Below are 25,917 nucleotides of genomic sequence, written 5' to 3' on the forward strand. Positions count from 1 at the left end.
AAAGTATAAAGGGGCCAGGCATGGTGGTTCACGCCTGTAATCCCAGGACTTTGGGAGGACGAGGCGGGCAGATCACTTGAGGTCAGGAGTTCGAGATGAGCTTGGCCAACTTGGTGAAACCCCATCTCTACTAAAAATACAAAAATTAGCAGGCATGGTGGCACACGCCTGTAATCCTAGCCACTTGGGAGGCTGAGGCATGAGTATCGCTTGAACCCTGGAGGTGGAGGTTGCAGTGAGCCGAGATCATACCACTGCACTCCAGCCTGGGTGACTGAGGGTCTGTTTCTAAATAAATAAATAAATAATAAGGTGTAAAGGAAGGTAATCTATACTTAAACCAGAAAAAACTATTAGTGCAGTGACAGAATTTCATATACACTACATCCCTGTCACTTTGAGTACAAGTACATATAATAGTATTGTGCTTATTTTAAAAGTCAAGGGTTGGCAGTCAGACAAACCTAACCTCATTTCTAATACTTATTAGATGTGTAAACGAGCGAATTACTTAACAAGTTTTTTTATTTCTTCATATGTCAAATGGAAGTAATGGTGTCTATTCTAAACAGCACCCGACACATAAAGGTGCCACTATTCTCATTCTTCAAAACACTTAACCACACAACAAGACAGATCAAGTGATAAAAGTGAACACAAAGGTAAATCATATTTAGATCCTGCCTACAAAGTATTATACTTTAGTAGAAGAGATAAGACAAACAAGTACAGTTGTTCCTCAGTATTGATGAGGGATTGGTCCTAGAACCCACTACAGATACCAAAATCCACGGATGCTCAAGTCTCTTACATAAAAAGGTATAGGATTTGCACATAACCCACCACATCCTCCTGTATACCCTAAATCATCTATAGATTACTCAAAATACCTAGTACAATGTAAATGCTATGTAAACAGTTGTAATACCATCGTGTTTAGGAAATAATAACAAGAAAAGAGTCTGTACATGTTCAATACAAACATAACCATCTACTTTTTTTCTAATATTTTCAATCCAGGTTGGTTGAATCTATGGATGTAGAACCCACGGATATGGAGGGTCGACTGTATAATATAAGAACTAGAGTGATGACAACTAGAAGAACAGATAAGTTCTAGCAAAGTTAAGAGGATTAGATTTTAAAATGTTCTTTATGTCTGCTTGATCTACCTACTCAATTCCTCAAAGCTCAGAAAGTGACTTTCATAATAATGGATATACAGTAGATGGCCCACAAGTACTAGATAAATAACAAATGAATGAGTGAATAAATAATTTCATTGAAAACAGAAACTCAATTAAATTTAAGCTTATACCAACCTAAACCTTTCTATAGTAAACACCAAAAAAGTTTCTAGTACTCAAATAAAGCATTCTTTGAATATGGACTGGTCAAACACAATTTAAAAATAAGCTATAAATAGCTAACCATTCTATGAGAGAACATCACAAGGAGAAATGCAGTTGATGCAATGGGAGAAAACAGGAAGAAACTCAACAATTCATAAGAGAACAAGAACTAAACCTATGCCCTTTGATCAGACCAAGTATTAAGATTCTATTTCAGCCACTAACTAAAACATGAATTCATTCAATCTTCCATAAATTTATACTGAATATGGACCAGAAAAATGCTAAATGCTATTCTTAATAACAACTAATATTTATTGAGCACTTTCTATGAACTGAGTGCTGTTCTAAGTACCATATGTATGTCTATATGTTTATATACATATATATACACTAATTTAATCCTCACAACAATGCTATAAAATACTACCATTAGGCAAAAGAAGTTAAATAACTTTCCCCTTACGATACACAACTAATAAATGGCAAAGCTGGGATTCAAACCCAAGCAGTCTAGAGCCAGGGTATGTTATTTTAACCCCCAAACTATTCTATACTTCAGAACACATGGAATAGTATGAGAGAAAACCAAGTAAACAGATAATCACTATAAAGTGTGACAAATGCTATGATATGGGGCAAACAGTTCTCTCAAATACAGACAGATCTAATCTAGCTTCAGCAAGTTAGGGGGCTGCTTCTCAGAGACAGAGAGAGAGACCTCCACTTCACAAGAAAGTATTAAAGAATGGTCAACTCTGGAAAGTGGGAAGGTAGGAGAGAAATGGCTAGTCTTTGACTTTTCGTCTTACATTTTATTACTATTGTTTTTTGTCTTAATCAGGAACACGTATTATTTAAAATAAAACCTGCTGGGTGTGGTGGCTCATGCCTGTAATCCAAGAACTTTGGGAGGTCAAGGAAGGAGGATCGATTGTGTCCAGGAATTTGAGATCAGCTTGGGCAACATAGTGAGATGTTATCTCTACAAAAAAATAAAAAATTAGGCATGGTAATATGTGCCTGTAGTCTCAGCTACTCAGGAGGTTGAAGCAGGAGGGTTGCTTGAGCCCAAGAGGTCAAGGCTACAGTGAGCAGTGATCCCACCACTGCACTCAACCTAAGTGATAAAGTGAGGTCCTGTCTCAAAAAAAAAAATAAAACCAACAAAAATTAAACATATTTTAACTTAAAAAAATGTTTAATTCTCTCAGATACCATTCTCTCCTTCATGGAACCCTCCCTTGAATTCCTCATTTTTTCCAAGCCAATTACTTATCAGTTCTATCTCTGCTTACACATAGTTCTGTTGTTACACTCATCGCATTATATTGTAATTATTTGCTTAAACTCCTTTCTTCACTACGAGATTTTGAACTCCTTAGGGGAAAGACCTCACATCTAGTAACAGTGCTTAGCACAGTAGAGAAACTCAAATGCTAGTGCTTAGCACAGTACAGAAACTCAAATGCTTCTTTTTTTTTTTTTTAATTTTTTTTGCACACAAAAACAATAAACATTTTCTAAAAATACATACAAACAAAAAGATGCGTATCAAACATATTAGGAAGGTTACACATGGGAAGTCGGGGAATAGAAATGGGGGATGGGAGTTAAAATAAATGAGAGAGGAACTTTATATGGATCAGTGATAATAACTCAATCCTCTATTTGACAAAGAAGAGGGGGAAGGAAGAGGAAGAAAAAGAAAGTGGGATAAAGGATCAGAAAGGGAGGAAAATAGAAAAAATTAGAGTATGACTCCAGGGTAGACCTGTTTTGTTGTCACTGAGTTGGTTGGTTGGTTTGTCTGTTGTATTTTTCATGTTTCGCCAAGTTGGCCAGACTGGTCTCGAACTCCTAGCCCGAAGTGAACAACCCGCCTCGCCCTCCAGAATGCCGGGACCACAGGCGTGAGCCACCACGTCCAGCCCCCACATTGCTTCTGGCCTCCGTGGTAGACCTCCCAGACGGAGCGGCTGGGCAGAGGCGCTCCTCACTTCTTCCCAGACACGGGGCGGCCGGGCAGAGGCGCTCCTCACTTCCCAGACGGGGCAGCCAGGCAGAGACACTCCTCACTTCTTCCCAGACGATGGTGGCCGGGCAGAGGCGCCCCTCACTTCCCAGACGATGGGTGGCCGGGCAGAGGCGCTCCTCGCTTCCCAGACGGGGCGGCCAGGCAGAGGCGCTCCTCACTTCCCAGACGGGGCGGCCGGCAGAGGCGCTCCTCACTTCCCAGACGGGGCGGCCGGGCAGAGGCGCTCCTCACTTCCCAGACGATAGGTGGCCGGGCAGAGGCGCTCCTCACTTCCCAGACGATGGTGGCCGGGCAGAGGCGCTCCTCACTTCCCAGACGATGGGTGGCCGGGCAGAGGCGCTCACTTCCCAGACGATGGGTGGCCGGGAGAGGCTCTCCTCATTTCCCAGATGGGGCGGCCGGGCAGAGGCGCTCCTTACTTCTTCCCAGACAGGGCGGCCGGGCAGAGGTGCTCCTTACTTCTTCCCGGACGGGGCGGCCGGGCAGAGGCGCTCCTCACTTCCCAGACGGGGTGGCTGGGCAGAGGCGCTCCTCACTTCCCAGACGGGGCAGCCGGGCAGAGGCGCTCCTCACTTCTTCCCGGACGGGGCGCCCGGGCAGAGGCGCTCCTCACTTCTTCCTGGACGGGGCGGCCGGGCAGAGGCGCTCCTCACTTCCCAGACGATGGGTGGCCGGGCAGAGGCTCTCCTCACTTCCCAGACGGGGCAGCCAGGCAGAGGCGCTCCTCACTTCTTCCCGACGGGGCGGCCGGGCAGAGGCGCTCCTCACTTCTTCCCGGACGGGGCGCCCGGGCAGAGGCGCTCCTCACTTCTTCCCGGACGGGGCGGCCGGGCAGAGGCGCTCCTCACCTCCCGGACGGGGGCCGGGCAGAGGTGCTCCTCACCTCCCAGACGGGGCGCCGGGCAGAGGCGCTCCTCACCTCCCAGACGATAGGTGGCCGGGCAGAGGCGCTCCTCACCCCCCCCCCCCCCCCCCCCCCCCCCCCCCCCCCCCCCCCCCCCCCCCCCCCCCCCCCCCCCCCCCCCCCCCCCCCCCCCCCGCAGGCGCTCCTCACTCCCAGACGATGGGTGGCCGGGCAGAGGCGCTCCTCACTTCCCAGATGGGGAGGCCGGGCAGAGGGGCGGCCGGGCAGAGACGCTCCCCACCTCCCAGACGGGGCGGCGGCCGGGCAGGGGCTGCAATCCCAGCACCCTGGTAGGCCAAGGCAGGCGGCTGGGAGGCGGAGGCTGCCGCAGCCCAGACCACGCCACCGCACTCCAGCCCGGGCAACACCGAGCACCGGGTGAGCGAGACTTCGTCTGCAGTCCCAGTACCTCGGGAGGCTGAGGCGGGCAGAGCACTCGGCGTCAGGAGCTGGTGACCAGCGTGGCCAACATGGCGAACGCGCGCCTGCAGCCAAAGGAGAAAAAGCAGGCAGCGGTGGCGCCCGGCGGCAGTCCCAGGCAGTCCGCGGCGCGGGCAGCAGCGAGCCGAGTAGATTGCAGCCTGGGCCACAGAGAGGAAGAAAAGAAAGAAAGAAAGAGAGAGAGAGAGAGAGAGAAGGAAGGAAGGAAGGAAGGAAGGAAGGAAGGAAGGAAGGAAGGAAGGAAGGTCGGTCAAATGCTTCTTGAACTAAACTGAATCAAGAAAATCACCTACAGTAGTCTGACTTATTTGGAAAGAGGGCCTAATGCCATAAAGATCACAGATACCAACCTGGACTTCTATTTAGATATAAATTATACATATGAAAAGAGAGCCACTCATATTTATTATTTCAAGCTATAAGGGAAGCATGACATATGGAAAGAGCATGCAAAATAAAGCCAGGCAGACCCAAGGTTTTTTTTTGTTTTTTTTGTTTTTTGAGACAGAGTCTCGCTTTGTTGCCCAGGCTGGAGTGCAGTGGCGCAATCTCGGCTCACTGCAGTCTCTGCCTCCCGGGTTCAAACAATTCACCACGTCCAGCTAATTTTTGTATTTTTAGTAAAGATGGGTTTCACCATGTTGGCCAGGCTGGTATCAAAGTCCTGACCTCAGGTGACCCGCCCACCTTGGCCTCCCAAATTGCTGGGATTCCAGGCATGAGCCACCATGTCCGGCCACAAGACCCAAGGTTTAAATCCCATTCAGCAAGTCACACGAACTCAGCCAAGTCCAAATCTTTCTGTGCCTCAATTTTCTCATTTGTATAATCAGAGGTCAATTTTAGGTACTTAAATTTTTATAAGGTAAATAAAATTATTCTCCTCCTTCCCTCCCTCCCTCCCTCCCTTCTTTCTCTTTCTTTCTTTTCTTTCTTTTCTCTTCTTTCTTCTCTGTCTCTTCTCTCTCTCTTTCTCTCTCTCTCTCTCTCTCTCTGTCTCTCTCTCTCTCTCTCTCTTTCTTTCTTTCTTTCCCTCTGTGGCCCAGGCTGCAATCTACTCAGCTCGCTGCTGCCCGCGCCGCGGACTGCCTGGGACTGCCGCCGCACGCCACCGCTGCCTGCTTTTTCTCGTTTGGCTGCAGGCGCGCGGTCGCCATGTTGGCCACGCTGCTCACCAGCTCCTGACGCCGAGTGCTCTGCCCGCCTCAGCCTCCCGAGCCCCTGCCCGGCCACCGCCCCGTCTGGGAGGTGGGGAGCGCCTCTGCCCGGCCGCCCCGTCCGGGAAGAAGTGAGGAGCGCCTCTGCCCGGCCGCCCCGTCTGGGAAGAAGTGAGGAGCGCCTCTGCCCGGCCGCCCCGTCTGGGAAGAAGTGAGGAGCGCCTCTGGCCGGCCGCCCTGTCTGGGAAGAAGTGAGGAGCGCCTCTGCCCGGCCGCCCCGTCTGGGAAGAAGTGAGGAGCGCCTCTGGCCGGCCGCCCTGTCTGGGAAGAAGTGAGGAGCGCCTCTGCCCGGCTGCCCCATCTGGGAAGTGAGGAGCGCCTCTGCCCGGGCGCCCCGTCCGGAAGAAGTGAGGAGCACCTCTGCCCGGCCGCCCCGTCTGGGAAGAAGTGAGGAGCGCCTCTGCCTGGCTGCCCCATCTGGGAAGTGAGGAGCGCCTCTGCCCAGGCGCCCCGTCCGGGAAGAAGTGAGGAGCACCTCTGCCCGGCCGCCCCGTCTGGGAAGAAGTGAGGAGCGCCTCTGCCCGGCCGCCCCGTCTGGGAAGAGGTGAGGGGTACCTCTGCCCGGCCGCCCCGTCTGGGAAGTGAGGAGCACCTCTGCCCGGCCACCCATCGTCTGGGAAGTGAGGAGCGCCTCTGCCCGGCTGCCCCGCCTGGGAATTGAGGAGCGCCTCTGCCCGGCCACCCATCGTCTGGGAAGTGAGGAGCACCTCTGCCCGGCCGCCCCGTCTGGGAAGTGAGGAGCGCCTCTGCCCGGCCACCCACCGTCTGGGAAGTGAGGAGCGCCTCTGCCCGGCCACCCACCGTCTGGGAAGTGAGGAGCGCCTCTGCCCGGCCACCCCGTCTGGGAAGTGAGGAGCGCCTCTGCCCGGCCGCCCCGTCTGGGAAGTGAGGAGCGCCTCTGCCCGGCCGCCCCGTCTGGGAAGTGAGGAGAGCCTCTGCCCGGCCACCCATCGTCTGGGAAGTGAGGAGCGCCTCTGCCCGGCCACCCATCGTCTGGGAAGTGAGGAGCGCCTCTGCCCGGCCGCCCCGTCTGGGAAGTGAGGAGCGCCTCTGCCCGGCCACCCATCGTCTGGGAAGTGAGGAGCGCCTCTGCCCGGCCACCCACCATCTGGGAAGTGAGGAGCGCCTCTGCCCGGCCGCCCCATCAGGGAAGTGAGGAGCACCTCTGCCCGGCCACCCCGTCTGGGAAGTGAGGAGCGCCTCTGCCCGGCCACCTATCGTCTGGGAGGTGAGGAGCGCCTCTGCCCGGCCGCCCCGTCCAGGAAGAAGTGAGGAGCGCCTCTGCCCGGCCGCCCCGTCTGGGAAGTGAGGAGAGCCTCTGCCCGGCCGCCCCGTCCAGGAAGAAGTGAGGAGCGCCTCTGCCCGGCCGCCCCGTCTGGGAAGTGAGGAGAGCCTCTGCCCGGCCGCCCCGTCCGGGAAGAAGTGAGGAGCGCCTCTGCCCGGCCGCCCCGTCCGGGAAGAAGTGAGGAGCACCTCTGCCCGGCCGCCCCGTCTGGGAAGTGAGGAGCGCCTCTGCCCGGCCGCCCCGTCTGGGAAGTGAGGAGCGCCTCTGCCCGGCCACCCATCGTCTGGGAAGTGAGGAGCGCCTCTGCCCGGCCACCCATTGTCTGGGAAGTGAGGGGCGCCTCTGCCCGGCCACCTATCGTCTGGGAAGAAGTGAGGAGCGCCTCTGCCCGGCCGCCCCGTCTGGGAGGTCTACCATGGAGGCCAGAAGCAATGTGGGGGCTGGACGTGGTGGCTCACGCCTGTGGTCCCGGCACTCTGGGGGGCGAGGCGGGTTGATCACTTCGGGCTAGGAGTTCGAGACCAGTCTGGCCAACTTGGCGAAACATGAAAAATACAACAGATAAACCAACCAACCAACTCAGTGACAACAAAACAGGTCTACCCTGGAGTCATACTCTAATTTTTTCTATTTTCCTCCCTTTCTGATCCTTTATCCCACTTTCTTTTTCTTCCTCTTCCTTCTCCCTCTTCTTTGTCAAATAGAGGATTGAGTTATTATCACTGATCCACATAAAGTCCCTCTCTACCTTATTTTAACTCCCATCCCCCATTTCTATTCCCCGACTTCCTATGTGTAACCTTCCTAATATGTTTGATACGCATCTTTTTGTTTGTATGTATTTTTAGAAAATGTTTATTGTTTTTGTGTGCAAAAAAAATTAATAAAAAAAATAAATAAATAAATAAAATAAAATAAAATTTAGGCCGGGTGCGGTGGCTCATGCCTGTAATCCCAGCACTTTGGGAGGCCAAGGTGGGTGGATCACCTGAGGTCTGGAGTTCGAGACCAGCCTGACCAACATGGAGAAACCCCGTCTCTACTAAAAAAAAATGCAAAATCAGCCGGGCGTGGTGGTGTATGCCTGTAATCCCAGCTACTCGGGAGGCTGAGGCAGGAGAATGGCTTGAACCCAGGAGGCGGAGGTTGCTGTGAGCCGAGATCGTGCCATTGCACTCCAGCCTGGGCGACAAGAGTGAAACTCCATCTCAAAAAAAAATAAATAAATAAAATAAAATAAAATAAAATAAAATTTACCTTATAAAGTTGTTTTGAAGATTAAATAGAATAACTTGATTATGTGGCATTATAACAGGCATTAAAAACATGGTATTAATAGCTATCCTTTCCTTTTTATAAGCTGACAAGATTAAGGTAAGAACAAAAGAGACTCCTTTAAGAGACAGAATAATCAGGGTTCAGTGGTCATTTAATAAGGACTATATGTGCAAAGGAAGGTGCAAATTACTTTACAGCCATTATCTCATTTAAATCTTCACAGAAAGCCAGGCGTGGTGGCTCATGCCTGTAGTCCCAGCACTTTGGGAGGCCGAGGCATGCAGATCACTTGAGGTCAGGAGTTTGAGACCAGCCTGGCCAACATGACGAAACACCATCTCCACTAAAAATATAAAAACTAGCCAGGCATGGTGGTGGGCACCTATAATCCCAGCTACTTTGGAGGCTGAGGCAGAAGAATCACTTGAATCTGGGAGGCGGAGGTTGCAGTGAGCCAAGATCACACCACTGAACTCCAGCCTTGGCAACAGAGTGAGACTCTGTCTCAAAAATAAATAAATAAAATCTTCACGGAAACAGCACTTATTTCAAAGGATTGTTATCTCCGTTTTACATAGGAGAGAAAAACCTGTAACTTGTTCAAAGTCACAGAATTATTAGGTTTTAGAACTGAGGCTCAAACCCAGCTCTGTGGCTCCAAAGTCCGTGCTCCTCAACACTATACTAAATTACAGTAAGTCAGGCACTTAGCACTGAATACTTAGGGTAATTTGTCCAAATGCCTTACAGGCATCTATTTATATGGATTCTTTGAAAATACAATCATTTTCTCCTATGCTTACTTCTCTAGAACTTTTCAATAAGTAAGAATGCTTATTAAAAGTTCCAGCCCTTTTGAAAGTAGTTAAATCTTCCTGGAGTGAACGTATTCACCACCTGAAAAACGACATCGTTAGCGCACCACTCCCTTTGGTTTCTCTCCTAACCTACTTACATCCATTCCAGGTAAAGCATTCCATTATCGACCTCCTGCTTGGCCTGCAGCTTAGCTTGCTGATAAACTTCTGAAGTTTCCGGCTCACAGAGACCCAGTTGTACAATATTAGGAAACGGCTGTCGTCCAAGAAGGTGTCCATTTAAAGATAAAAACTCCTGAAAATTCTCACTGACTGCACAATCCTACAAATAAACTGAAATCTCTTAGAAACATAATCAGAGCCACGATCTGACATTTTTCTGTTTCTGTGATCTTGCCACTTTAGAAGCTTAAATGAAATATTCTTTATATGAACTAAAATTGAACAGCCAACGATTAAGTAACAAATATACAGTAATCCTCTTCTGACTTTTAAACACAGGGTAAAAATCTCATTATCAAACACATTTCTTAATACATTGTTTTTTTAAAAAAACCACTGAACATCTTATTTTCCCAGCTTTTAAACTTCAATCCTACCTACTTTCCCAGTAGGGTGGGAAGCAAATTAATTAGAATAACCAAAAATCAAAGGAGGGAAATTATCTTCACCCCTTCTATTCTCTTCACCCCTTCTATTCTGCTCATTCCCATCATTAAATCTAGAATTAAATGTAAAAAAAAATGAGATTCCTTTAAGCACTAATTTTTCATGTTAATATATATACCTTTTCATCTAGTATATGTCTGTATTCCACAAATTCATGAATCAGATGAGCAGGGCCTACAAGTTCTGTTTTTGCTTTAATCCAATCCAGGGAAAACATTAAAGCACAAAGTTCCTTTAAAAAACAAAAAGTAATATCAGCAGCACTGTTAGAGATCAAAAAATTTTAGGTATAACATCATTATCCTCACACTGCTAAGAGAAACAGTAAATATCTAGAATTTAAAGGATGCAAAAGCTAATGAGAAAGAACACATCCATAGTTCCAAAGAAACATAAAATGGGCCTCATACTTTAGCTCCAAATAAACTCTGGTTGGTTAAAAATTTAAATAGAAAATAGAAAACATTTAAAAATACTAGAAAATAAAAATAAATATTTTTGTAAGCTTGTAGGGAAGGAAATCTTTGTAAACATGACCCCAAAGCAAAATATCAAACAAAAAGAAAAACTGCACTTAACTATATAAAAGTGTATTTAACTACATAAAAATTCAAATCTTCAATACAGTAGAAAGCAATATAAATTAAACTCAAGACCAAAGAAGTTTTAAAAAAATACTTATTTGTAACACATATGATAGATTAGGGCTTCAGTTCTTATTTTTATAGAAAGTTATTTTTTATAGAAAATTCTAATAAAACAGTAAGAAAAAGAAAAACACTCCAAGAGAAAAAATAGGTAAAGGAGGTAAAAGCAAACAAAGGATGGGAGCCACAATTCACAAAACAAAAAGTACAGATGGCCAAAATCTCACCAGTAATCAAAGCAGAACAAGAAAAATTTACCATTTTTAAAGTATCAGATCTCTAAAGACTAAAGGAGTAACAAGAATATTAGCTGAGGCTGGGCACAGTGGCTCACTCCTGTAACCCCAGCACTTTGAGAGGCTGAAGAGGGTGGATCACTCGAGCCCAGGGGCTCAAGATCAGCCTGGGCAACACAGTGAAACCTCAACTCTATAAAACATACAAAAATTAGCCGGATGTGGTGGTGCACACCTGTGGTCCCAGCTACTCAGGAGGCTGAGGTGGAAGGATCACCTGAGCCCAGGAAGTGGTGGTTGCAGTGATTTCAGCTGAAATCATGCCACTATACTCCAGCCTGGGCAACAGAGTGACATCCTGGTGAGATCCTGTCAAAGAAAGGGCAAGGGCAGGAAGAGGGGAGGGCAGGAAGAGAGGAGGGGAGGGGAGCGGAGGGGAGGAGAGGAGAGGAGGTGATTAGCTGGAATCAGAGGAAATGAACACTTTCAACCACTGTTGGTAGGCATGTAAAACAGAGTACCCTTCTGGAGAGCACTCTGGCAATCTGTATTAAAATTTAAACTGCACATACTATTTGACCCAGAAATTCCACTTATAAAAAAGTATCCTAAGATAATAACCAGATGAATATGCTTAAACAATCTAATTGTCCATCAACCAACTGGCCATTCATAATGTAGCTATACAATGAAATAATATGCAGCTTTAAAAATCATGTCACTCTATATAAATGACATGAAAAGATGACCATTCAGTGTAATTAAGTGGTAAAAAGCAATATATGAGACTATTTCTATTATGATCCCATTTGGTTTTAAGGGACAAGTATGTTTATAGAAGTAGCAAAATGATCTAGAAAACTATACACAAGAGCATTAGTAATGGTTGTGATCTCTGTTTTCTTTTTTATTGTTTTTTTCTGTTTTTCCAATGAAAATCAACCATTACCTTTAAAGTCAGAAAAAGGGCTAAAGAGAAACTGAATCCTGCCACACTATCATACATATCAAAAGCTTTAAAAAGATGCATTGGCTCAGTAATTCTACTTCTCGGAATTTGCCAAGGAAACAACACAGATACAAAGATAAATAAGAATGCTCATTACATCATAAGGACCAAAAAAACTGAAAACCTAAATGTTCGATAATTAGAGTTTGGTTAAGTAAATTAGGGCACAAATATTTATTGGAATACCATCATTCCAATGTACATTATTAAATGTAAATATATTTTGCTAGATGAAAAAAACAAACTACAACAATTTACTATGTATTTTAACCAAGAAATAACATACCTGAGCATAGAAAATTTACTGAAAGTACATATGGTTTTCCAAATGTAAACATTTTTAGTAGCTACTTGGTAGTCATGACTTCAACCAAATACCATCTATGTGCTAATAATTCCCTATTTTCATCTTTCATCTATAATTCTCCCCAGCATTCTAGACTCATATATCTAACTGCCTATTCAATATTTCCAGCCAGATGTCTTAATAGGTATATCAGACTTAATATATCCAAAATGAGTTCTTAACCACCCCCATTCTCTGCAGGAAAATGCTTGTTCTCCCAAAGACCCCTATTTCAGTTCATGGACTCCGTTCTTTCCACTGGGGTTTGAGTCATCTTTGATTCTTGGAGTCATCTTTGATTCTTCTCTTTCTCTTATAATGCATATTAAACCCATAAGCAAATGGGTTTAATGATGATTCTACCCCTCTATCATCACTTTCTTTCCCCTTCCATGCTCTGTCCTTCTTCTGAGCACTTAACTACCCACTGAAATATAATAAATTTGTTTAATGTCTGCCTCCTCCCAGAACATAAACTCGTGAGAGCAGAGACTTTGTGCCTGTGCTTTATCCTCTTAATGAAGAGCAATATACATAACAAGCACTCAATAAATATTTATTGAATCAATGAATATAGTTTTCCACTATCCATTTCCTCTCAAAGCTTACAAAACAAATCCATACTGCCCAAAAAGGAAAGCTACTAGTAAGAAGAGGATTAATTCTGAGGTAGTTCATTTACTAGTTACTAAGGTACCTTTTCTAATCACTACAGGTAAAAACAAAAATAATTACACAACCTATAATCCCATTTTTACTAACAAAAAATTATACTAATAAAACAAAACATGTTTATGAACAGGACAGCAAAGCAAAATACCAAACAACGACGACAACAACAGTGGTAAATTTAACTACATAAAAATTCAAATCTTCAGCCAGCCGCAGTGGCTCATGCCTGTAATCCTAACACTTTGGGAGGCTGAGGCGAATGGATCACTTAAGCTCATGTCGAGCTCAGGAGTTTGAGACCAGCCTGAGCAACACAGTGAAACCCCATCTCCACCAAAAATACAAAAATATTAGCCAGGCATGGTGGCATATGCCTATAGTCCCAGCTACATGGGGGGCTGAAGTGGGAGGATCACTTGAGCCCAGGAGGTTGAGGTTGTAATGAGCTGAGATTGTGCCACTGCACTCCAGCCTGAGAGACAAAGTGAGACCCTGTCTCAAAAAAAAAAAAAAAAAATTCAAATAGCAATATGAACAAAATTCAAGACAAAAAATAACAGAAAAAAACACTTATTTGTAATACATATGAAAAAAGGGAAGTTAGATAAAGGAATTTTTAAATGGGTCATCTTACCTTGTGCATCTTGGCACTGGCCATGTGATAGGCCAGAAAGTTGCACCAATACATACAGTCTTCCTGATCTGGTGAAAGAGTATGCGGCTGGTGATATCTCTGAAACTGAGTGATTATCTTCTTATGTAGATCCTGCAACCCAATGAAACATTTCAGAAGCCAGAAACAATTTTATAACCTAAGCATCACAGTAACTTCAGCTTCCAAAGCTATTAAGAATGTACAGAGAGGCCAGGCCCGGTGGCTCACACCTGTAATCCCAGCACTTTGGGAGGCCAAGGTAGGAGGATCACTTGAGGCCAGGACTTCAAGACTAGCCTGGGCACATAGGGAGATATCCCTACGTTTAATTTTTTTACAAAAAATAAAAAATAAAAAAAATCAGTCAGGTGTGGTGGCATGTGCCTGCAGACCCAGCTACTCAGGAATTAGCTACTCAGAACCAATTGAGCCCAGGAGTTTAAGGTTGCAGTGAGCCACTGCATGCCAGCCTGGGCAACACAGTGAGACCCTGTCCTAAAAAAAAAAAAAAAATATATATATATATATATATATATATATATATATATATATACAGAGAATCTCCCCACAAATATATATATACGGAGAATCTCCCCACAAAATAATGACTTTACAGTGCAGAAACCTGGCAGATACCACTTTAAACAAATTATCAACATTAACATCACCCATAATAAAACATATCAACACCAAGAGTCTGGGCATAGTGGCTCATACCTATAATCTCAGCACTTTGGGAGGCCAAGGCAGGTGGATCACTTGAGCCCAGGAGTTCAAGACCAGCCTGGGCAACATGGCAAAACACTATCTCTACAAAAAATTTTTTAAAAACCACCAGGTACTCTCAGCATATGATGCCCACTGAGAAAGATAAAACATCATTGGTATTCTTGCCAAATATGTATAACTTCAATCTAGTCAGGAGAAAACATCACACAAAACCAAATTTGGGTATACTGTACAAAATTACTAGCCAGTACTCTTCAAAGGTGACAAGGCCATGAAAGATAAAGACTGATAAATTTTCACAGATTTGAGGAGACTGAAAAAAATGACAAGTAGGGAAACAAGACAATTATATGCAATATGGGATCCTAAATTGGCCTGGACCACAAAAAGAACAAGTAGATTAGTGAACAGTATTGTATCAATGTTAATTTTCTGGCTTCAACAACCATATTATGGTTATATAAAATGTTAATATTAGAGGAAGCTAGGTGAAGGACTTATGCATAGAAACTATCTACTATTTTGTAACTTTTCAATAAATCTAAAATTATTTCAAAGGAAAAAGGAAAAAAAAAGTAAACCAAGATGCAAGTACCTGAAGCTGGCTGCAATTCTTCTCTGTAAGAAAATCTACTTGAAGATCATGTAAATAATAACAAAACGACTTTCCATTCCGATCACAGAATAAAAGAGACTTATTTACAAACTCCTGCAGTATGTCTTCAACTTCTTCAGTTTCCATGTCCCAGAGAATACACAACACCTAGGAATCATTATAAGTATTTAATATGCCACAAAAGTACAATGACCAGGACTGTAGATAGGTATTATCACACACACAAAAAAATGGTAAGTCCTGAGTAAGAATGTCTCCATTTCTTAAGAAGAAACTCAACTACTCCTCAAGATAGAAAAGAGAAAGAGAAGTCAGACGCTTCTTCAGCTGCACTAGAACCACAGAAATAGGTTAACTCCTGAGTTCAACAAAGCCCTTAATGGAGGCTAACAGCAGAGGGACTTCTACACCCAACACCTCACCACCTCAGTCCCCTGGGTCTTATCCTTCCAAGGTTCTCTGTAACAACATGCTCAGTACTGTATCAAAGCTTACATGCAATACATACCCAATGATGAGGATCACTGATCCCATTACCTTTGTAGGCACCTTAACGTCCTTCTGAAGGATGGAAAGATCTATGTAATAATCTTTGATGTCTTCTCTGAGCATTTCAACACTTATAGACATGGCTTCATCTAGAGCCTCATAATCATAAGACGAAGATTTCCTTATTCTCTTAAACTGCTTATTCTGAAGCTGTTTGAGGTAGTACTCCCAGCGATTGGGAAAATCACGTAAAAGTGCACCAATTAAAGATACTACAAGGGGAGAGCCTTAAAAAAGAAAAAGAAGTCACTGTGCTAATACCATCCTATTTTGTCACTAATAGGAATCAACTTACTTACTTACATTACTAAGAAACAATTTCTGCTGCATGTTATCAAAAGCCTTAAGTATTTATCACTCTTGACTTCACTTCTAGATATTTATTCCAAAAAAAATTAGAAATAAGAAAGATTTCATTTAATAAGTTCCTGATTATCTTTATTAAGTCAAAATAACATAGATCAAATCTGGCTAAGATGTCGTTACAAAAAAAAAATATATATATATATATATATATATATATATGCACCAGCCTGAGCAACATAATGAGACTTTGTCTCTACCAAAAACAAAAATTAGAAAAATCAGCCAGGTGTGGTGGTGTGTGCCTATAGTGCCGGCTACTTAGGAGGCTAAGGTGGGAGGACTGCTTCAGCCCAGGAGGTTGAGGCTACAGTGAGCCATGATGGCACCACTGCATCCTAGCCTGAGGAACAGTGTGAGACTCTGTCTTAAAGAAAAAGAAAAGAATGATTAAGTTTAAGGATATTCATCACAGCATACTTAGAATAGTGAAAAAATCTTAAACAACATAAACAATGTCCAATAATAGAGAAGTGGTTGAATAAATTAAGATATATCAATATTATGCCACTGGTAAATTTTTTTCAAAAAAATATTTAACAACATGGGAAAATGCTCAAGATATAGAAAAAGGGTAAGATCCAGCTGGGTGTGGCGACATGCGTCTATAGTCCTAGCACTTTGGGAGGCGGAGGTGGGAGGATTGCTTGAGGGCAGAAGTTTGAGACCTGCCTGGGCAACATAGTGAGACCCTGTCCCTACAAAAAAATTTAAAAATTACCCAGGTATGGTGGTGGGTATCTGCAGTCCCAGCTATTCAGGAGGCTGGGGCAGGAGGATTGCTTAAGCCAAGACATTCAAGCCTGCAGTGAGCTGTGATCTTACTGCACTCCAGCCTGGGTGACAGAGCAAGACCCTGGCTCTTTAAAAAAAAGGGCAAAATCCAAAACTGTGTATACATAATCTCAATTTTTTTAATCTTTGTTCTAAAAGACTGGAGGCAATACTCTAACGATGCTAATAATTATCAGGTTACGGATAATTTCTATTTTTTCTTTATAGTTTCACACATTTTCAAAATGGACATGCATCACCCTTTGTAATAACTACAAATCAAGCATTTTGTCTAAGTGTAAGATTTCTTTAAAAATAAACAAAACTGGCCACGTGTGGTGGCTCACGCCTGTAATCCCAGCACTTTGGGTGGCCGAGGCAGGTGGATCACGAGGTCAGGATTTCAAGACTACCCTGGCCAAGATGGTGAAACCCCATCTCTACTAAAACTACAAAAATTAGCTGGGTGAGGTAGCACGCACCTGTAATCCCAGCTACTAGGGGGCTGAGGCAGTAGGATCACTTGAACCTGGGCAGCAGAGGTTGCAGTGAGCAGAGGTCGCGCCACTGCACTCCAGCCTGGGCAACACAGTGAGACTCACTCTCAAAAAATAAATAAATAAAATAAATAAATAAATAAACAAACAAAACTGTGTGTCTATTTGATGGCAGAATGAAAAATAAGGTGGCCAGGTACGGTAGTTCATGCCTATAATCCCAGCACTTTGGGAGGCTGAGGCGGGCAATCACCTGAGGTCAGGAGTTCGAGACCAGCCTGACCAACATGGTGAAACACCGTCTCTACTGAAAATACAAAAATTAGCTGGGCATGGTGGCACATGCCTATAGTTCCAGATACTTGGGAGGCTGAGGCAGAAGAACTGCTTGAACCTGGGAGGCAGAAGTTGCAGTGAGCCAAGATCACGCCACTGCACTCCAGCCTGGATGACAGAGTGAGACTTGTCTCAAAAGAGAAAAAAAAGAAAAAGAAGAAAAAGAAGGTATTTCCAAGCATAACAATAATGAAAGAAATAATTTTAAGAGTTGATAGATTTGACTGTTTAAAATTTTAAGCTTCTATATGTCAAAAGAATACAACAAATAAAAGGTACACAAAAAACTGGGAAACAGGCTGGACATGGTGACTCATGCCTGTAGTCCCAGTGCTTTGGGAGGCTAAGGCAGGAGGATCATTTGAGGCAAGTAGCTCAAGACCAGCCTGGGCAACATAGCGAGATTCTGTATATAAATTTTAAATTAAAAAATTGTTTTACTGGGAAATAATACTTGTAAAAATATGACAAAGAGCTAATAGTTTCTATTTTTAGAGTACTTAGAAATAAATTAAAAATACTTATATCAAAAAAGAAAAGTGAGTCAAGGATAATTTCTTAAAGTCAAGGATAATTTCTTAAATTCAAGGATAATTTCTTTTTTTTTTTTTTTTTTGAGACGAAGTCTTGCTCTGTCACTCAGGGTAGAGTGCAGTGACGCAATCTCGGCTCACTACAAGCTCCACCTCCGGGGTTCACGCCATTCTCCTGCCTCAGCCTCCCGAGTACCTGGGACTACAGGCGCCCGCCACCACGCCCGGCTAATTTTTTGTATTTTTCGTACAGACGGGGTTTCACCATGTTATCCAGGATGGTCTCGATCTCCTGACCTTGTGATCCGCCCGCCTCGGCCTCCCAAAGTGCTGGGATTACAGGCGTGAACCACTGCGCAGGCAAGGATAATTTCTTAAAACATATTCAATAAACAAGTAAAAAGTTTAACTTCACTAACAAAAAATGCAAATTAAGACACCAGTTTTTACTTACCAAATTAGAACACTATTTTTATAAAATCCCAAGCAAAAACAAGGTTTAAATCTGATTCTCACTATATTTTTAACTCTGACAGCAGAGGTCACATCTGTGTCTCACTTCTCTCACTAATGTGGTCTCTAACACACTGTGGGTAGACGGTAAATATTATTTTAATGAATAAATAAATACCATAATATCATGTATCCATTTAAGATATCAGAGAACCTAAAATACTAAATCTCCCAGAAAAGTTTTTGGATGTTCATGTGCTAAATTATCATATTCATTAGCTTAATTTACAAAAGGGAAATTATATAACTCCCTATAATCTCCTCATAAACAAATAAATAACCATACCTTTACATTCTTTTATAATACTATGAGCTTGTTCTGGCAAATCTGCCTTCTTCATATTAACAAAAAGGGATAAAATTTCAAGTCCTTTTTCTTTTCCTAAGGAACTCTCCACAGGGACTACATATTTAGGACCTGCAAACAAAAATCACAAGACAAAGTAAGTAATTTGGTATGTCACATATTTAAATGTAATTGAATTAAATATAAAGGTACTAAAAAGTAAATGAATAATCCTTACCCATTACTGAATCTGTAACACTCTTGTCTCTGGTTGTAAGAAGAATCTGACACTGATTGTCAAAAGCTTTCAATACCCAAGAGTCCCAAACATCATCCAAGATCAACAGAGACCTAATTTAAAAAAAATATATTAATCATTAATGACACTTATCTTAAGCTTCCTTTTAAAAAGATAATCCCATCAGTGTCTTTTAAAATGTACCAAATTAAAATTTTTTTTAAACAAATAGATGGCTAGATCTAGGAAAATGTTTCTTCCTCTTTGCTATACTCTTTTCTCAATATGCTGATTCAAATAAGGAAAAAAAAAATTAGAGACTGCCTTCTCCTCAAACCCTAAATCAGAACATACTAAAATTACAGATCATACCATAAAAGGTTCAGCCATCACTTACTGAGTGCCTAAAAAAAAAAAAGCGACCATTACTATCCAAGTAATGGGATTTTCCAACTCAGTCTTTAAGCACCAAAACCAAACTAGAATTGAGCTCAGGTTAGCATTAGAATGAATCATACAATAATGATGATATGTGACCATTTTTTACCTATAAAACTAGCAATTTCATATGTTGTAACCTAAAAGAATATTACCTTTCATTTGGTATACAAGTGGTTTTTTTTTTAATCAATTTGTTTATTCATAGTAACTAAGACCTCTATGCCAATTCCCAATTGTTCTCTCCAAAAACTTTTCTAAACTCACTAGAACAGATGAGGGGAAAAAATATAACTAAAACCTGATAGCATAATTATACAATAGCATTTTTGTCTGAATGACACACTATGGCTGTACATTACAAAAAAAATACTCTAGGCACAGGCCGGGTGCAGTGGCTCACGCCTGTAATCCCAGCACTTTGGGAGGCCGAGGTGGGAGGATCACGAGGTCAGGAGATCAAGACCACCCTGGCTAACACGGTGAAACCCCATCTCTACTAAAAATACAAAAAATTAGCCCGGCGTGTGGCGGGCGCCTGTAGTCCCAGCTACTTGGAGGCTGAGGCAGGAGAATCACTTGAACCCAGGAGGCGGAGCTTCAGTGAGCAGAGATTGTGCCATAAAAATATAACGAGTATGCATCAGAATCACCTAGTAGGCTTTTCCCAAAAGTACTCTTCTCATCCTATATTCTGATATTAATACCCTTACCAATTTGAGAATCACTGCCATACTCAGCAACTGTTACATATGAAAGTATACTGCATCATTGGGTGCATTAGGGCATTTTTTAAAAGTGCAGAGCCACTACCTAACTCTCACTCAATATACTGTAACATTCCCAAGGAATGCTTTATTTATCTTTGTACTTGCAGCACTTGGCCCAGAACCTGGCACAACACTCAATGTTGGTTAAATGAACAAATGAAAGAGAGGCTGTTAAGATGACAGAAATCAAATTGTTGACTGAATCCAACGTTATACTCTTAAGACAAGCAGCAACTAAACTGCTGTCTCCCTTTTGGCTAATGAAAACTGTGAAACACGTGGTAACAGTGCCTGGCACATAATTATAATGGTAAGTATTTGCTGAATTAATTAACTGTTGAACAAACAAAACAAACTCACTCCTGAAGTATATGGAAGTAGAAGAGTCACATGTATATTTCTAGAAACTAAGACAATCCAACAGAAGAGCCCCATTAAAAATCCTTCCTGACTTTTTTTTTAATTGAAACAGGGTCTTCCTCTGCCACCCAAGCTGGAATACAGTGGCACAATCTGGGTTCACTGCAGCCTCAATCTCCCAGGCTCAAGTGATCCTCCCACCTTAGCCTCCTGAGTAGCTGGGACCACAGGTGTGTACCACCACACCAGATTAATTTTTGTATTTTTTAGAAAGACAGGGTTTCATCATGTTGCCCATGCTGGTCTCGAACTCCTGGACTCAAGCAAACTATCCACCATGGCCTCCCAAAGTGCTGGGACTACAGGCATGAGCCACTGTGCCTGGCACTGTGCCTGGCCCCTTCCTGACATTTATCAGTTGCCTGTATTTATTCTCTCTTGTTCGATGTTAACCCATTAGAAATAACAGATTCAAAGTAAGAAGTTTGCACTTTCTAGCAAAGACCACTCACCAACTCACCTACTTAAGACATTTCCTGAAAGCCTACAATGGTACATATGAGATGATGTGGTAGGTAGGATGCAAAGAAAAAAGCAATTTTAGGCCGAGTGGCAGCCACTTTTTTTTTCTTTTTAAATACAAGACAGAAAAGCAGGAAAGCAATGGTTCTTTCTTTCTCTCTCTCTCTTTCTTTTCTTTTTTCTTTTTTCTGACGGAGTTTCACTCTTATTGCCCAGGCTAGAGTGCAATGGAACGATCTCGGCTCACTGCGACCTCTGCCTCCTGGGTTCAAGCGATTCTCCTGTCTCAGCCTCCCAAGCAGCTGGGATTACAGGCATGCGCCAACACTTAGCTAATTTTGTATGTTTAGTAGAGATGGGGTTTCACCATGTTAGTCAGGCTGGTCTTGAACTCCTGACCTCAGGTGATCCAACTGCCTCGGCCTCCCAAAGTGCTGGGATTACAGGTGTGAGCCACCGTGCCCGGCCGCAATGGTTCTCTCTTATCCTCCCTATAGGACAGCAGGAAAAAGGCATGATGTTCTCAAGAGGTCAGTAGTTACATCTTATTGGGACCTGACACACCAACTAAATTTGACCATCGGTACCTTGGGTGTTTGCGAAGCATCAGAATGCGGAGACGGTCTTTAGCCTCTTCAATATTAAGTGGAAGCCTCTGGGAAAAACTCTCATCCTGATCCAACCGTGTGCAAAGATTCTGCAGTTTCATCAGAAGCCCAGATTTGTCTTGTTTCCCAACTGAAACCCAATGCACTCCCCCTGGGAAACAACCTAGTGAGGGAAAGAATAATGAACTTAAGGCCTTTCAACAGGAGTACTCCTTTAAATGGTTTTACTGTTAAGCAACAGATTTACTCCAATTTTCAATCCCATCACATCTTCAACCTCTCTTGATTTAGAGTATAAATTTTACATGCAAGATACTGGTAGGCTTTATATCCTGAATCTAAGACAAGTTGAAGATGTGAAGAAACTGAAGTTTGGAGTAAATCTGTGGCTTATCGGGAAAATCTTACCAAGTAAAGTTTTATGATCTTTGTCCTGTGTTGTCAGTGATCACTGCACAGCACAGTTTCTAAACCTTGTACTTCTGACTTTTTGGGATGGCAATTCTTTGTTGTAAGGGACTGTCCTATGCATTATAGGATGTTTAACCACCTCTTTGGTCTCTATCCACTAGATGCCAATGGGATTCCTCTTCACCAGTACTGACAAACAAAAATGTCTCCAAACATTGTCAAATGTCACCTGGGGGGTTGTGAAATCACCCCTCGTTGAGAACTACTGATGTCCTGGAACATATAACTCACCCATTATGGTTTTCTTATACAGACTTAAAATGAGAAGTTAGATTCAAGTCTGGCTCTACTGCTTACTAGCTAAGCAATCTTTATCAAATCATTTAACCTCAATCTCATTTGTTATACTGAAATAAGGCTGTCTAGCCCACCTATTTCAGAGTTGCTGTGAAAAATTAATGATACAAAATATGTGAAATTGCTATGTTAAGTATAAAGGATTAAAACAGGTTGTTAGTGTTATGGATCTGAGAGCAACTTACCAACATTAAGCTTTGAACTAGTAAGCACTAGGAATGGTCATGATTATTATTACTGTTATCATCATCATTGTTAACTGAGCCATAAAACATCTTGAAATATGTATTTTTATTTACATATTGTCAGGAGCCAAAATCTTAAGTCTTCATAGACTATACTTAATCACGTCCACATAAATATACATATATAAAAAAGAGGGGTCCCTATGTGTAAAATATGGTAAACCGTAGCATTAGATCATTCCAGTAGCATCAATCATAAAGATTTATGTGATCTTAAACATACCAAAAAAAGCAAGAAACAGACTCAAAGATAAATGAATTAAATTACACCAAAGGGCAATTTATTTACTGGTATTCACAAATAATTAAATACAAATATAAATCACTACTTTAAAAACTTAATCACCCAAAAGAGATATTTGTATACATGCACAAAGATCTATTTACATCAGATATTTATTGGGCACTATCCTAAGAGTTCTATGTACGTTCATTCATTTAATCCTATAGCACACTATCAAGCAGACATATTATCTTCATTTTGAAAATGAGGAAACTGAAGAATAGAAAAGCTGAGTAATTTGCCCAAAGTTACACAGCTAATAAAGCAGAGTTGAGATTCAAACTTAAAGCATCAATGTTCAACTTCTACACTATTCTGCATCCACAAGAATATTCACTGCAGCATTATTTGCAACAGGAAAAAGCTGGAAACAACCCACAATGTCCACCTTAACCTACTATCCCATTGCAGGCTTCCAAAGTCTCACGCAGGCCCGACTGAACCTTATATGTAAATGAAGTTTGGAGTACTGAATAGGACTTGACATATTAATTATGGAAATTAGACTTTTTATAATTTGAAGTGACGTGGAGTCTTTGAACCTGCACAAGGTCAAGGAAAGGATCAGTCCCAGAAAAGAGGAAGTAAGCAATGGTCTGGATGAAGCCTTGAGGGGCAAATACCTATTCCACTTCCCAGCATAGAGAAAAAAATCGATTTTCACTCCAGATAAGGAGTGGACTAAAGAGTCAAGAGTATGTGCTAAGAAGCAACTGAATGGTGGACAATAAAATGATGGACAATAATGGCTCAAGTCTAGGAGAGGACTGATAGTATGAATAGAGAGGATATTCTGGAATCAGTGGATGAGAAGTCTTGGTAAGTCTATAGCATTAAACTTGAAGAATAAAATGGGTGGAGGTGGGTAAAGAGTAGAAGAGAATGCTCAACATCAAGATTTCAAAAGTGTTATAGTTCTGGTAATGACAAGGATCAGGGTCTAGCCTGTAATCAGGGAAGAGCTGAGAAATGTTCACAGGAGACAAAGAGGTTAAGGAGATAAGAGGCTAAGGTTTTGGATGACTCATCCACACAGGTATCAAAATCACTAAGAGTGCTAACAGACAAAGGGCATAGGAGGAAGGTTATAAGCTAAGAACTCCAATCGTCAATGAATGATTACATCAATAGGAAAGGTTAGAGACATTAAGCTCAAACCATTCAGCTGGAGAAGGGAGTATTAATGGTCTGGATGAGACAACAGAGAGCAAGAACAACGCCCACCCATTTCCTGGTGCTAAAGTATGTGGGATATAAAGGAAAAAAGTTGCCAAGTCACTTAAGAAGGTTATGGAGAAGGTAGTAAACTCAGGAAACTGACCACTTTCAGATAAGGCAAGAAGGCGAATATTCTAAGAAGCTGATGATATAAGAGAGTTTCCTGCTCACAGAGGAGGAGTTCTACAGGGTATGGCAGAAACACATAGGAATGACAGAAGAAGACCTAGATCAGAATTTGGCAATGTACTGAATAGTGACTGCATGAAATCTAAAATATAACAAACAACTGGAGACAGAGAACTCTACAGTAACTGAGGTAAACACAGGGCTGTGAAGCCTGGTTTGATTATCAGTGCCAATGTCTTGGAAGAAGGTAGACAAGCCCTATTGCTTACTCCTGAAGTTTCCTGAGGTCCCCTCCGGCCTCCTTCAGTGTAAGTTTACAGTTATGAAACAGCAAGTCCTTGAGACTTAAAGTTAAAGCTGTGTTCTGTATGTGTATATATTCATAAATGCAGAGAACAAAGTTTGGAAAAATTTACTCCGAATTGTTAACCAAGATTATCTCTAGGATAAGATTTAGAATTTAGAGCCAGGCATGGTGGCTCCCAGCACTTTGGGAGGCCAAGGCAGACAGACTGCTTGAGCCCAGGATTTCCAGACCAGCCTGAGCAACATGGTGAAACCACGTCTCTGAAAAAATACAAAAAATTAGCCAGGCAAGGCCGGGTGCGGTGACTCATGCCTGTAATCCCAGCACTTTGGGAGGCCGAGGTGGGCAGATCACGAGGTCAGGAGATCGAAACCATCCTGGCTAACACGGTGAAACCCTGTTTCTACTAAAAATACAAAAAATTAGCCAGGTGTGGTGGCAGGTGCCTGTAGTCCCAACTACTCGGGAGGCTGGGGCAGGAGAATGGCATGAACCCGGGAGGCGGAGCTTGCAGTGAGCCGAGATGGCGCCACTGCACTCCAACCTGGGCGACAGAGTGAGACTCTGTCTCAAAAAAAAAAAAAAAAAAAAAATTAGCCAGGCAAGGTGCTGTGCGCCTGTGGCCCAGCTTCCCAGGAAGCTGAGGTGGCAGGATGACCTGAGCCTGGAAAGCTGAGGCTGCAGTGAGCCAGGATCATGCCACTGCACTCCCGCCTAGGTGACAAAGTGAGACTGTCCCAAAAATAAAAAGATTAAGAATTTAGGAGAAAGCAAAAAGAAGCAAGTAAGGAGAACTTTTATTTCTTTTTAAATGAAAATACTACTTTTAAAATATTTAAACAAAAACAGACAAACTATCTGTTGCCTTAAGTTTCCATTTTTTAAAATTTGTGCTGTCTACCTAAAATTTGTAAAAATTGGCCAGGCACAGCGGCTCACGCCTGTAATCCCAGCACTTTGGGAGGCCGAGGCGAGGGGATCACTTGGGTCAGGTGTTCAAAACCAACCTGGCCAACATGGTGAAACCCCATCTCTACTAAAAATACAAAAATTAGCCGGGTGTGGTGGTGCACAGCTGTAGTCCCAGCTACTTGGGAGGCTGAGGCAGGGGGACTGCCAAGAGGCAGAGGTTGCAGTGAGCCGAGATCATTGCACCCCAGCCTGGGCGTCAGAGTGGGGCTCTGTCTCAAAATAAAATAAAATAAAATAAAATTTGTAAAAATCATCCCAAGATTAAAGGTAAAGAAAGCATCCTGATATAGCTACCT

At 43.0% G+C, this 25,917-nt stretch overlaps 1 protein-coding gene across 3 annotated transcripts in view; it reads right to left on the reverse strand.

Annotated features, from left to right (window-relative positions):
- Positions 1–25,917, reverse strand: part of APAF1 (apoptotic peptidase activating factor 1) — a 94,997-nt gene that overhangs the window by 59,605 nt on the left and 9,475 nt on the right. For 2 of the 3 annotated variants that reach the window (XM_003259706.3, XM_030819787.1), the window contains 8 exons: positions 21,679–21,862; positions 19,002–19,114; positions 18,764–18,895; positions 15,450–15,688; positions 14,892–15,059; positions 13,547–13,678; positions 10,121–10,234; positions 9,471–9,655 (listed from right to left, as the gene is read on the reverse strand). In XM_003259706.3, coding sequence (XP_003259754.2) covers positions 9,471–9,655; positions 10,121–10,234; positions 13,547–13,678; positions 14,892–15,059; positions 15,450–15,688; positions 18,764–18,895; positions 19,002–19,114; positions 21,679–21,862 — 1,267 coding nt within the window. The remainder of the gene's footprint in view (positions 1–9,470; positions 9,656–10,120; positions 10,235–13,546; positions 13,679–14,891; positions 15,060–15,449; positions 15,689–18,763; positions 18,896–19,001; positions 19,115–21,678; positions 21,863–25,917) is intronic. The other variant, XM_003259709.4, reaches the window with a different exon arrangement.

Source organism: Nomascus leucogenys, chromosome 10 (assembly GCF_006542625.1).
Source record: "Nomascus leucogenys isolate Asia chromosome 10, Asia_NLE_v1, whole genome shotgun sequence".
NCBI lineage: Eukaryota > Metazoa > Chordata > Mammalia > Primates > Hylobatidae > Nomascus > Nomascus leucogenys.